We start from the raw sequence: 14,290 nt of genomic DNA, 5'->3' as shown, positions 1-14,290 counted from the left end.
GACTCAGAAAGGTGAGGTTGTTCAAAGAAAGTGTTACAGAAAGTCAGTCATGATTCCCAAAGAGGGCAATAGAAGCTCTTTCTAGAATATGGGGTAAGAGCAGAGATTTCTATTCTACACGTCAGCTAAGGCTCAAAAGCTGAAACTCAGCCTATAAAAGAATATTCTGGGATGGTGTAATAGGTCCAAACAGAATTCTTTTGGGGTGTTTAAGAGGAACTATATTAATGAAGAAACTGAACCTCACTGAAGGGTACAACCAGACTTTTGAAATATGTTTCAGGCACACTAAAGATTTCTAGAGACCAGAGTCCAAAAGTGTTCAAGAAGAGACAGAGAACTTCTCTGTTTGTGCATGATAACCTGAAGCGTAGGGGAAAATATTCAGAAAGCCCCCAGAAAAATAATCTTTTTATTTATTGATTGTGATCCGGGTGCAGACTCTAACGATACCAAGAAAGCTGCATAACGTAAATTTAAGTTGTCTGTCTTTAGATCAGGGCCAGAGGCAAAACCCAAGACCCGTTGTCCTACACCCAGGGAGATGAAAGGGGAGCAGCCTCCAAGTGGCAGAGAATCCCATCAGAACATCAGGAGTCATGAATACCCAGCTGCCACAGGCCGCGTAGTCTGACTGGCGAGCTAACTGCTGGAAACCACATAGACAAACCTCGAGATCAGAGTAAGGGTTGATCTCATTTATCAGATTATCATAGCAAAGCCAGAGAGAACATCATCACTACCTTTTCTATGTCTAGAAAATTTATGACTTCCTTGGCGTTTAGTATTTGTGGTTTAGCTTTGTTTGTTTATATCTGTATTCTAATTTGTATTAGAATAAAACCCCTTCCCAAAAAGAGCTGGAATTGGGATGAGAGAGATGTACTTCACTTAGAAATGTCACCGAATAGTCTCAAGAAGCTGGGAACCTTGTGTTCTGTCCCCTTGCAAGCTTGTGGAAAGAAGAATACAGAAGAGTACAGGCTAGCAGAAAAAGAAATTGAAGGACGAATCCCATTATGTAATCCCATATATACTGTACCAGCATTAGCTCAAGACTAGTAAAGGACCCTGGGAGTTTAAGTGGCAGAAGGTTTTGAGGTGGAATGTCTTAGGGAAGTAAGTGAAAGTCTGCTTAGAGAGTAAATAAATTGGGCCGACTGAGGAAAGAAGCTAAATATTTAAAGGTAGGAGATAACACCTAGAATGGGAGATAAAACCATGGAATATCTCAAGTAACCTAGATATCCATGAATAAGAAATACGTATTTAGTAAAGAAATTATAATGAACGGTTTTGATGAATGCTGTATAACATTAGTGGTTGCAAGAAGCAGAAAGAAAAGGCATGACATTTTCAAGTTAAGAAATTAGTGCTTGGAAAAACCATCAATCACATCTGCCAATGTGGAAGTTAACAAAACACTAACAAAGAAACAAACAAAAAACTCAAGGCTACTGTTTGATAAATGATTATGGTCAGGTTAACAATGCTTCTCATTGAGGTTATTAGAGTGTTGAACCCTTAATGATTTCCTGGATCTCCTACCCAGGATTCCTGCAAGTCGAAGAAGCCCAGGGTCAGAGAATGAATAGTGAGGACCGAGGGTGGAGTGTGGTTAAAGGGTCATGGTTTTTAGGTCTAAAGGTCTGTAAGTGACCTCTGCTACACTGCACTGGTAATACATTATCATTATGGTACTGCAGAGCCAAAGTGCACACAAGTAGGGTAAAGTATCTATGAGTTTAATGAATTTACTCATCGAATGAAAATTAGTTACTAAGAGAAAATATGAGCTGAATTTACACATGCAATATAAAATTAGTTTTCTGGTCAATATACCTGTTATCATTTATACAAATCATGGGCAATGTCAGTTGAAAAATAAATATATATTCACCTGGCACTGTCTTTGGTACATTTTCAGTTCCTGTAAGAGCTTCTGATTTTCATCTTGTAACTTATTCCGGCTTAATGCCATTTCACTCACAGCTGATTTTAATTTTTCAATAATGAACTCATCTCTTTCACTGGTTTCACAACTAGGCTCTAATTCACATATCAGCCGAGGAATTTCAGAGCTGCTGTCTTCTTCTATGCACTGTTTTTTACCACATAGTTGAGTTTGGTAACTTTGTGCCTGTTTCTGAGAAATATGAAAATTGTGTCATTTAAATGGAGAATATCATGTTTAAGCTCACATAAAGTTCAAGAATAATAGAAAACAATTAGAAAAACACCTTTAAATATGTTACTAGGTAAGAAAGTGTTACGCTTTATTATTCAGCCTTGTGTTTCTTTTAAAACCTCAATTTTAGATGACATAAAGAAAAAGTATATTTAACCTCAGAGTAAAGATGTGGAGTAGGGCCCAGCTCTTAGGGTAGGGAATTCTTATTCACAAGAAATAAAATCTTGAATATATAAAAAGAATTAAATTATAGATTCAATTACTTAATAGTTGGAAATGTCTCTATAACCCAAAATAAACAAAATGACACAAAGCAATTGGACTGTAGGAAAAAGTTGTCAACACATAAAATAAGGGTTAATAATTCCTGTGTACAGAAACTTTTACACATGAATACAAAAAAAGACAACAAAAAAAGGAAAACGGGAAAAGTTTATGAGTAGGCAATTCGCAGAAGAGAAAATGAAAAAAGGAAGAATACAGAAAGATGCTCAATCCTGTAAGAAGTCAGAATACAAAACAAATTAAGCCAATTTTACCATTAGTCCATCGAGCTGGTAAAAAAAGACTGGTAGTCTTTTCTATGTTGGTGAAGATGTGGGTATTCCCTCCAACCACTCATGAATCATAAATTAACCTTTTCAGAAGTAATCTGCTAGTATTTATTAAAACTTTGAATGGACATATTCTATGGCTCAACAATTATTTCTAGAATTTTTATCTAACAATAGGAAAGTATTAGTATTTAAATGCATATACAATGCTATTTGTTACAATATTATAATAGCATAAAAATGGAAACAACATGAATGTACATCAATAAGGAAATGATTAAAAGAATTACTATACATCTATTATATACTATGGAATATATGGTATATCTACTATATACTATAAAATACTGTGCAGAATTAAGTAGAACTTTATGTAGTAACTCAAAAAAAAATCCATGGCTTATTATTAAATAAAAACTTTTTTTTAAGTAAAAACTTTTTTAAGAGAAAAAATATGTAACTTGCACACAAATACATATTTTTACATGTTTGTATAAACAAAAGAAAAAGCAGTAAACACCTAATGGTTAACAGTGTTTATATTAAATGGATAAATATAGAGTAAGGGGATGAGGCTATTAATTTTACATTAAATTACTTTATATTGTTGAATTCAGGGAACATGTATGATATATAATTCAAGTAACTTAAAGAAAGAATGAAAAGTGTATCAACCAAACAATAGTTTCCTATTGGCTTTAATGAAAATTCAAAATTCTTTAGCCAAGTATTAAAGGTTTATTACAATCTGTATCCAACTCCCTAGGCTTACCACCTACCCTTCTCCACCTGCCACATGGACTACCAGCCAGCTGACCCATTTTCTATTTCCAGCATTTGCCATTTGCTCCATTGCTCAGTAACTCTGCCCGTGTTCTTTCCACCACCTAGAATACACTCTCTCTTGTCTCACAACATACCCATTCTTCAAGGTTAGGCCCAGTCCCACCCTTGCTGGAGGATATTTCCTGGTTGAGTCCAAATTTTTCTCTTACTCCTTGGACTTCTAAAAGGATTAGGATCCTTTCCATTCACTTGTCATTATTATCTGTAAATCAGGACATGCATTATCTCAGTGTCTAGGCTGTATACACACACACACACACACACACATATACAAGATATATATATATATATATATATATATATATATATATATATATATATATATATATATATATCTCTTGAGGAGAGGAACAAAGCAACCCTAGACTTTCTAAGTGACTTGCCCACAGGCATGGAAAAACACATGCTATTAACAATGGACACTTTTAATAACACCATCCTTTGAGACATGTAGACTAAACTCACCATTATAGATATTTCATGCGCTTATGACTTTAAAACCAATGCTGGACCTACTCTGGTTATTTTCTATTAGTTGGCATTTCTATTTGTAAAAAGATTATATGCTGAATGGCAAAGATAGTAATCTTTAATCTTTAATTTCTTTTAATTTAGAGGATAGAATTAGATAAGGTACCTGAAATTGATTACACTTCTCAGACAATACTTTTTGTTGAGCATCTAAAGAAACCAGATGAGTCTGATATAGTATCTCTTGCTTGTCCCATTCTCTGGACTTTGCTCTAAATTCCTTAAAAAAAAAGTGGAGGGACAAACATAAATCGGAGAAAATCATTCATTTTAAAGCACAATGAACAGGGCATCTTTTATTTGTAATTCATTCTAAGAAAAAAATTAAGTATATTTTTCCCCATTAGGAAAACAAAAAAGTATCAAACCATTCATCTTGGGTTTATTGATAGATATATCTTAATTTTTATTTGGGAAGTATGGAATTTGTAACTTAATCCTTATATTAAGCCTTTGTATTTGTTAAAAATGAAAAAAATTTTTCTTACAACAAATACTGATTACTAATAAGGAAGTTTCAAATAACTTTCTGCATCCAGCACTTCCTTTCAACTCCCTGAGCTAGCACCAGAACTGTTTTGCCTTCTTTCATTCTCTGTACTCAGTCAGTAAACCTGTTCCCTTGCTTTTTTATGGGATGGGGCTTGGACTGATTTACTGACACTCCCCGTGGTTTTCAAAGCTATCAGGCAAGGAGAAGCCAAGGTTAATTCATTCTTGGGAACAGAATCTCAGGCCTCATTTAGGCAGTAACAACTGAGCTAACCTGGAGAAGAAGTGGTAGAAATAGCTTGTAACAGCATGCTCAGTTCTGAGAGTTTTTGCTCAAGGAGTAGATGCAGGGAGTGTGATTATCTATTCACAGCCTAACTAGATGAAAAGATATGGCTTTGGGAATGCCAAAGAAAACTTCACTATTGCTCAGTTTTGCCTGGGGCTGGCCATTTTTATCTTTTCTTCTTGTCTAGCCTATAAGCAACTCAAGGATAAGTACTATGCATTGCATTACTTTTGTATTCCTCCCTGTGCCTGACGAAGTGCCAGATACCACTTATACTCCATGAATGTACAAACAAAAACAAGCTATTAATACCTCCTAGAGTTTAAACATTTCTCACTAGATTTTCTCAAGAAAACAAAATGGTTGAAAACAAACTCTATAGCTACTAAGTGTTTGGTCATCTATCATCGCTTATAGATACATGGCATGTATTGATGTTTTCAATCATCAATTCAGTAACTTTTATTAAGCACCTAGTGTCCCCCATGTACTGTGAGAGAAGAGAATTCGGGAATATTTCATGACTTAAAATTTTTTTTGAAAGAAAAAAATCAAGGAATATACAATAAAGTAGAGAAAATGTCTATGTAAATAATTTTATAGTACAAGTGCAATATTAGTGTCACATAAAAGCCACGCAGAGAATGTCATGATTATTTCAGTACTCTCCAATAAGATATTAGATTGGAATAGTTCACTTGGCCAGAGTGATTGGTGTTGTTCTAGAAGATGGCTAAAATGACTGGATTTGCTATGCTGCAAAAGAAATGTACTTATTTAGAGAATGATTGCTCTATCTTGCTTTAAATGAGAAGAATATAAAATTTTGTATTTTGTATAGAGATCTGATTTTAAAGGACATTTGGAAAAATTTTTATTTTATAAATCCACAAGTTCCAAAATAATCAGTGAAGACAGGCTATAAAATAGGAGGCTTTTACAGTAACTAAAGGCAGCCTGAAATTGAATGATGGCAATAAGATTGGAGAAATAATGGATGGACCCTCCTTTGAAATATATAATAATACTTTATGATAAATAGACTATAGTTAACCCTTGAACCAACATGGGTTTAAACTGCATGGGTCCACTTACATGTGGATTTTTTCCAGTAAATACTGTAAATATATTTTCTCTTCCTTATGGTTTCCTTAATGACATTTTCTTTTCTCTAGCTTGTATTGTAAGACAACAGTATATAATACATATAACATACAAGATATGTGTTAATCAGCTATTTATGTTATTGGTAAGGCTTCTGGTCAATTGAAGGTTATTAGTTACTACATTTTTCGGAGAGTCAAAAGTAATACATGAGTTTCTAGCTCCATGGGGTGAGGGGTCAGCACTTCTAACCGCCACTGTTCCAGGGTCAACTGTATATTAAGATAAATGGAGACATTTTATTTAAAGTTATTGGCTTTGATGCTGGCATTCTACAATTTAAAATTAGGTACATAAAAACAGTGTTTTTAGTAATAGTGACAAATTTATAAGACTTGGTTCTAGAAGAAAATAGATAATGTTTCAAATCAATACAAAGCACATAAAAATTGCTGTTTACTTTTAATCTAGAAAGGAGTCTTTGGAATCAGTAGTCAAGATGTGGACAAGGTCGACTTAGTTTATATCTTTCAGATAATACTAATATTTGGCATCTCCCACCCAACAAATTCAATCTGGAAAATAACTATTTCCCAGGATGCTTTAGGAGGAGGCAGGAGCATTAACCTCAATTGCTTACAAATTCTACAACAGATAGAGACGAGGCCAAGCAAGGCTAGAAATGTATTGGGCTGGCCAAAATGTCCATTGCATTGTTTCCATAACATAAAAAACACATTTTTTTTTCATTTCCATCAATAACTTTATTGATTTGGATATTTCGAGTATGTAGGCTATCTCCCGCTATTGGTTTCTATTTGGTAGAGGCCAAGGGTGCTGCTGAACATCTTCCAATGCATAAGACAGCCCCACAGCAAAGAATTACTTGTCTGGAATGTGAATAGTACCAAGAAACTTTGCAAACCACTTTTGAAATGTTTGATCAGTCACAGCACTTTCTGCATACATTGCACAAATCTTTTTTTTTTTTGCATTTCAGCTGCATTTTTACCTTTCTTGAAATAATAAAGCATAATACACTGAAAATGTGTATTTTCTTCCATCTTCAATATTAAAATGGCTGCATAAAAATTTACCAATTTGGTAAGTTTTTTAAAAAATACATACTGATACAACAGCTGTCACAATACAATCTAACAAAGTTGTTTCAAATGAGGTTCAAGACAACTAAGCGCTACCAGAGCCATTGTATAGAAAAAAATGCAATGGACTTTTCGGTTAACCCAATATATATCAGCAGATGCTTATTAGTCCTGGATTCCTTGGTCTTACAGATGTACTGGTTTCAAGATTAGCAAGTGAGCACAAAATGTCCATTACTTAGGGGGCCAAGAAGAGACCTGGAGGACTTTATAAGAATTTTTGTAGAGACTGGAGGTATTAGTCCAGGTTCCAGAGAGTCTGTAGACCTGCCTAAACCTCCAGAGTAAGTTCTCCATGGCTGGAAAGCCTTTTCTGGGTCTTTAAAGTTGAGAGTGGGTCAGGTTATTAAACTTAGAGTTTCTAGTGGAAGCTACATTATTTTATTTATACATTATTTTACATATTTATATACATTCATATATATTTTTAATTCCTTTACTAAATATTAAGAAATTGAACAAACTTTTCTTTAATAATTACCATGCATGAGGGACTCTACACACCTCAACCTATAAGAGAGTTTTAACTTTTTATCATGAAAACTTTCATACTTACATAAAAGTAGAGAGTATAAAAAATTCCATGTACCCTTCATCGTTTAACTAGTTGAACTATTGACTTAGTTCATTTTTATTTCACCTCTCCACCCTCATTTGTTTGGAGTATTTTAAAGCAACTTCCAGGCCTCATGTATTTTTACTCCTAAATTTTTCAGCATGTGTCTAAATTAATATATACATATATTTATATATTTTTTCTTTCATAACAACAATGTCACCTATAAGATATTTTAGACCCATTTATTAATGATAAAATGGAATCTCCATGAGGTTAAGAACTTGTCCAAAGGTCAAAGGGCAAATAAATGTGATTTAAGTTGTTTTGAGTTGTAACTGTCCTGTTCTTCCATTCTAGGATGCTGCTTCCCATTGCCCTATTGCGATAGTAGTGTATGAATGTCCCAAAGAGAAAAAAAGTTTAGATACAAACTAAAACTGAAATAGTCCATCTCTGACATACTAATTTTCAAGTGGCTCTAAGTAAAAACAGGTACGTGAAGTGTTTCCATAATTATACATATTAAACTGTATCTATAGAGTATGGTTTACAATTTTTGTACAAACCCAAACATAGTCATATTTTGTGACTAATTTCCACTATAATTTTATGATATTTAGTTTCCTGAATGTAAGATGTATCACATGAAGTAGTTAATGTTAATGTAAAGCTTATCTTTGTTGGAATGATCTATATGAATATGGTTCTCCAATTAAACCCCATGAGAGTCAGTCAAATGGATAATCAGTGGCTTGCCTTCTGCATTTTCAATGAGAGCAAATGTTTTAATAGTGTACATCTTTAGCCATCTTCTGTGAGACCAAGATATTTCTAATGCAAGTCTAGTTAACCCACTGCAAGAGCGGGGGTGTTATACATGCCACACTTACCTAGAGGGTCAACCTTGCTGAGTAGTAATAATTTTGTATTAAAAAGTGTATATACATTATTCAGTAGAATATAAAATTTGCAGGAATTAAAAAAAACAATCCCCAAACTTCTGCAAAATTATTGCTATAGGCTGGTTTTAGAGCTGTGATCCAGATTCTTTTTTCTGCTTCTAAAAATATTTAGGAGGAAAAGTTTGAGAAGGATTGAAGAGTAAGATGATAAAGTATAAAACCAGGCAATGAAAATTATATAGGAGGAAGAAGGAGATAAGAGGCATTAGACAAAGGAAAGGGAAAAACCTGGGCTGGAGTACGAGGAATAAGAGAAAGGAACAGATCTGAGGTTCCTAACAGGTTCCTACCTGAATGACTGGGAGGTACAAAACATTAACAAAGTATAAGAAACTGAAATCATTGGCTGGGTGTTGGTAGGAGCTGGGGTTTACGGCTTGAGAACAGTGAAAGGAATTGAGTGAGATAACATGATAAGGGTCAACTGGTAGTCAATTACAGAACATCCAAGCAGAACTGGGCACTCATCTACTGTTAGAAAATAGGAATTCATAGTAGAAGCTATGTCTGCTGTTCCATGACCTGTAGGAGGAATGCTCAAGAACATAGGGAAGAAAAACAGCTGGTTTGTTTTTTCTAAGGTTGGAAAATGAAGGGGATAAGAATAAGTGCATCTGTGACATAGTAAACCTTTTTGGGGACCAAGATTTTAGAAGTTCTAAGTGATATGGGTTGGATATATTGGGGTGGCACTACCTCTTTAAAGAAAAAACCTGACACTTCAAGCTCTGTTCTGAAAACTGTTAACGAGGCTTCACTGGGATTTAAGTACCTAATAGTTAAATAGGTATTAAAAGATTTATTAGTTCTTCGCTCTCACAGACCCAAGGGATGTCCTTCAACATCACTCAACATCTGCAGTTTCTTTGAACTTTTTTTTTTGGATCTCCAAAAGTGCTGACATGTGTAAAAGATGTATAAATCAAAGTGATGTTTTAATTCACTAAGTGCCTGAAGTGAAGGTGCCCTATGAAAATATATTCGATGAGAAGTTGATCTGTCATGGTGTCTCTTACCTCAGCTGCACGTGCCATTGTGTGCACTAGAGAGAAATGGCCCCTGCCCCCCACCGTGCCCCCAACACCACCACAATGCCTATCAATCTTTCATACACATGAAGAAACTAAGGGAACAGAGCTCACCTCTAGTTTCTGGTTCAAATTACTTGGTTCAAAGGGTAGTTCTTCTTTTAGGTGTGGTAACTCTTTTCGCCGAAATTTATTTGGTTTCATCTGGTGTGATCTCAGTTTTTCAAAGCTATTAGTTAGTTTGGAAAACTGTAAATAATAGAGGATGCCAACATTTTACTATTGTTGGTAATTTCTAAATTGATTTCACTACCTCTTTGTGTACCTCTTCGAAAATTTAAGTCATGATTAGGAAATGCAGTAAAGGTTAAATGTGCCATTTAGTGAAGATGGAACCAGTTGTAGAAATTAAATTATTGAAGCCAAACGCAGTTCAGCTTTCACATAAACCTGGGACTTCCTTAACTGCACAGTTAAACAAAGGCTCACTTAACAAATGTTTTGTTCAGTTTTGTTTTAACCATATGTAGTAAAGCTCATAATTTTTAAAAAACCAAGTTTTTTCTTACTTTACTTAGTGCCATCTTGTGTTGACAATTTAAATTTCAGGATCTCAATCTATAAAGTTAGCAGCTTTTACTTTATTCAAGGAAATTGAATACTTAATTTATGAGACAGAAACAACATAAATGACTTACTCATGTTGATATAAGTTTGAATGAATTTAAATATCAAGGTTGATATATTTTTCTTACCAATAATTCCTTTTATAATTTAGACTGTATTATTCTTTCTGTTTCTTTTTCTACTGTCAAATAATAGATTAGAAGCAGCATAGGCTATCAACATCAGTGATGAAATTCCTATGTAACTGTTTATAGAATTTTTTGTTTTTATTTTTTATTTGCAAATAATTATAGATTCACAGGAAGTTACAAAGATATTACAGAGAGGTTCTGAATCCTCTTCACTCGGTTTCTCCCAATACTTACACCTTAATGAACAATATCAAGCCCAGGAAATTGATGTCAGTACAATATATGTGTTTAGTTCTGTGCCATTTTTTATCACATGTAGATTTATGTGACAACAGCCCCAGTCGAGATACAAAACCATTCCATCACAACCAAGATCTCCCTGGTGCCTTTGTAGTGACACTCATCCCTCATACCCCAACTCCAGGCAACCACCAGTTGTTTTACATCTCTATCTTTTGTCACTTTGAAAATGTTATAAAATAGAATCAAACAATATGACATTTTGAGATGGGCTTTTTTTTTCTTAACTCAGCATAATGCCCTTGAGATGCATGTGTGTGAGAAATGAACCACTAGTTCATTTTTAAAAAAATTTTTTTTATCTCAGTATAATTCCACAGCATGGATCTAACCACAGTTTATTTAACCACACACATATTGAGACATTTTGGTTATTTTCAGTTTTGGGCTATTACAAGTAAAGCTATGGATAATTGTGTCTACTTTATCAGATACTAAATATTCACTTCTGCTTTCTTTTTCTTTCTCATATAATTTAAAAATTGAAATATAATTCACTTACCATAAAATTTACCCTTTAAACTATACAATTTGTTGATTTTTAGTATATTCACCAAGTTGTGCAACCATTATATAATTTCAGAATATTTTCATCATTGCAAAAAGAAATGCCTTACCTATTAATAGTGACTACACATTTTCTCCTTCCCCAAGTCCCTGGTAACTACTAAAATCCACTTTCTGTCTCTATTGATTTGCCCATTCTGATCATTCCATATTAATGGAGTCATCCAATATGTGGTCTTTTGTGTTTGGCTTCTTTCTTTTAGCATAATGTTTTCAAGGTTCACCCATGTTATAACATGGATCGATAAATATTTCCTTTTTATGGCTGAATAATAGTCCATTGCATGGATATACCACTTTTTGTTCATCCATTCATCGGTTTATCAATTTATGGACATTTGAGTTATTTCCACTTTTTTTGGCTATTGTGAAAAATGCTGCTATGAACATTTGTACACGTTTTTGTGTGGATATGTTTTTATTTCTCTTGGGTATATACCTAAAAGTAGAATTGTCAGATCATATGGAAACTCTAAGTTTAACTTTTTAAGGGACTGCCAAACTGTTTTCAAAAGTGGATGAATTATTTTCCATTCCCACTGGCAATGCATAGGGTTCCAAATTCTCTACATCCTCATCAATGGTTGCCATTGTCAATCTTTTTCGTTATAACCATCCTAGTGAGTATGAGGGGGTATCTCATGGTTTTGATTTACGTTTGTCCAATGACTAATTATGTTGAGCATTTTCATATGTTTATTGGTCTTTTGTATATCTCTTTTGTAGAAATGTTTATTTATATCTTTGCCCAAATTAAAATTTGGTTATTTGTCATTTTATTGTTGACAAGCTATTTTTTAATTCTAGATACTGGTCACTTATCAGAGATATGATTTCCAAATATTTTCTCCCATTTTGTGTGTTGTCTTTTGACTTTCTTGATGGTGTCCTTTGAAGCACAAAGGTTTTTCAATTTTGATAAAGTTAAGTTTATCTAATTTTTCTTGTGTTTTTGAACACAAGATTTTTCTTGTGGTTTTGAAATCTAAGAAACAATTGCCTAAAGCAAAGTTAGGAATATTTGCTTCTAATGTTTTCTTCTTAGAGTTCTACAGATTAGTTTTTACATTTAGGTCTTTGATCCATTTTGAATTAATTTTTGTCTATGGTTTAGGTAAGGGTCCAACTTAATTCTTTTGTATTGCAGATATTCAGTTGTCCCTTTACTGTTCATTGAAAAGACAATAGTATTTTTCCACTGAATTATCTTGGCATCACTTTTCCTTTTTTTGATTAATATTTGGGTTTGTCATGTTTGAGTGTCTCTAAGCTTCTTGAATCTATAAGTTTACATCTTTTCAGCCGTTACTTCATTGAACACTTTTTGACTCCCACCATTTTATCCTTCTCCTTCTGGGACTCTGATGACACAGATTTTTCAATCCATGTCCCTGGGGTTAATTTTCTGTTAGCCTATTTTCTTTTCTTTTTTTTCATCTTCACTTGAGAATTTCTTTATTGATTTTAGAGAGAGGGAGAGAGAGAAAGAGAGAGAGAGAGAAAATCGATTGGTCGTCTCCCACGCACCCTGGACTGGGGATGAACCCTGCAACCCAGGTATGTGCTCTGACTGGGAATTGAACCCCCAACCTTTCGGCATTACAGGACAACACTCCAACAAATTGAGCCACTGGCCAGGGACCTTTAGTGTATTGTATTTCTCCTGTTGAGTTTGGATAATTTCTATTTTGCTATCTTCAATTTCATTTATTGTTTTCTTTATTCTCTCCATTCTGCTTTAACCCCAACTATTGATATATATATATATATATATATATATATATATATATATATATATATATATTTTTTTTTTTAGCTTGGTTATTGTATTTTTCAGTTGTAGACTTTCTAATTAGTTGTTCATTGTAGTTTTATTTCTTTGCTAAAACTGTCTAATTTTTCATGTGTTTCAAGTATGTTTGTTAATTGCTCATTGAAGAATTTTTATGCAAGCTGCTTTGAAACCCTTGTCTGATAATTTTATCATCTGTATCAATGTGGTGTTGGCATCATTTGATTATCTTTCCTCATTTACGTTGAGATGTTTCTGGTTTTGGTATAATGAGTGATTTTTTTTTATTGAAACCTACACATTTTTGGATATTGTGTTATGACACTCTGCATTTTATTTAAATATTGTGTTTTAGCTGTCTTCTTCTGATAACATTCCCACAGGGAAAATGGCATGCTGCTTCATTACCTCCAGCTGGGAGTGTAAGTCCAGGTCTTGACTTTAATTGGTAACCTGGAAAAGGTGTTCCTTATTACTGTTGAGTGGGAGTGGGACTTCAGGCTCCCCTCTGATCTTTTACTGACACCACCTTGATTAGAGAGGCATAGGTGCCTTCTTGCTGCTTTACACATGGCCTTCAGTGACAGCATGATGAGTGTAGGTGGCCGTGTTACCCTGAAGGGTGAATATCTTGATTCCTTATTATGCTTCCTGATACCATTCCTGAGAGGAGGAAGAGACATGCCTCGTCATCAGCAGATGGACATAGAAATCTAGGTTCTTCATGATACAGATAGACCTGGACAGACCTGACCAGAGCTGGTAACCTGGCTGGTTCCCCCTGTGCAAGCAATGAGAACAGGAACAGAGGGGAAGGGTTGCAAGAGGCTATCACAGGCGCATGATGACAGACTCCCCACCCCTGGGCAAAGACCTGGCAGAAGGAAGTCACTGTGTGCTAGATAATAACCCTCCTATTCCCTCCCGATCAATCCCTGGCTGGGGGTGGGATCAGGGGACCATATGACCATAGAGGTCAACATGAAGGCAGAGGGAGATGCTGTCCTGTCAGTGCAGCCTGGGGAAAAGGATGGAATTGGCTGAGGGGGCCAGGCCCTCCCAGAGAGCACAGAAGTTTGGGCCAGGAGATTTAAATTGAGTGAAGAGAGAAATGCACTCTTCTTCTTGGACCCACCTGGCAGACGTGTTGGCTG

At 34.6% G+C, this 14,290-nt stretch overlaps 1 protein-coding gene across 1 annotated transcript in view; it reads right to left on the bottom strand.

Moving 5' to 3' along the window:
- Positions 1-14,290, bottom strand: part of DEUP1 (deuterosome assembly protein 1) — an 82,305-nt gene that overhangs the window by 42,554 nt on the left and 25,461 nt on the right. Inside the window, exons 4-6 of the mRNA XM_054577711.1 lie at positions 9,834-9,968; positions 4,229-4,342; positions 1,901-2,146 (exon numbers count right to left, since the gene is read on the bottom strand). Of these exons, the coding sequence (XP_054433686.1) occupies positions 1,901-2,146; positions 4,229-4,342; positions 9,834-9,968 (495 nt within the window). The remainder of the gene's footprint in view (positions 1-1,900; positions 2,147-4,228; positions 4,343-9,833; positions 9,969-14,290) is intronic.

This window comes from Pteronotus mesoamericanus, unplaced genomic scaffold (assembly GCF_021234165.1).
Source record: "Pteronotus mesoamericanus isolate MK-2021 breed Mesoamerican mustached bat unplaced genomic scaffold, CSHL_Meso_final contig_457, whole genome shotgun sequence".
In the NCBI taxonomy this organism is placed as follows: domain Eukaryota; kingdom Metazoa; phylum Chordata; class Mammalia; order Chiroptera; family Mormoopidae; genus Pteronotus; species Pteronotus mesoamericanus.
Note: the sequence above shows the minus strand (reverse complement) of the source record. Positions and strands in the feature narration are given on the sequence as shown.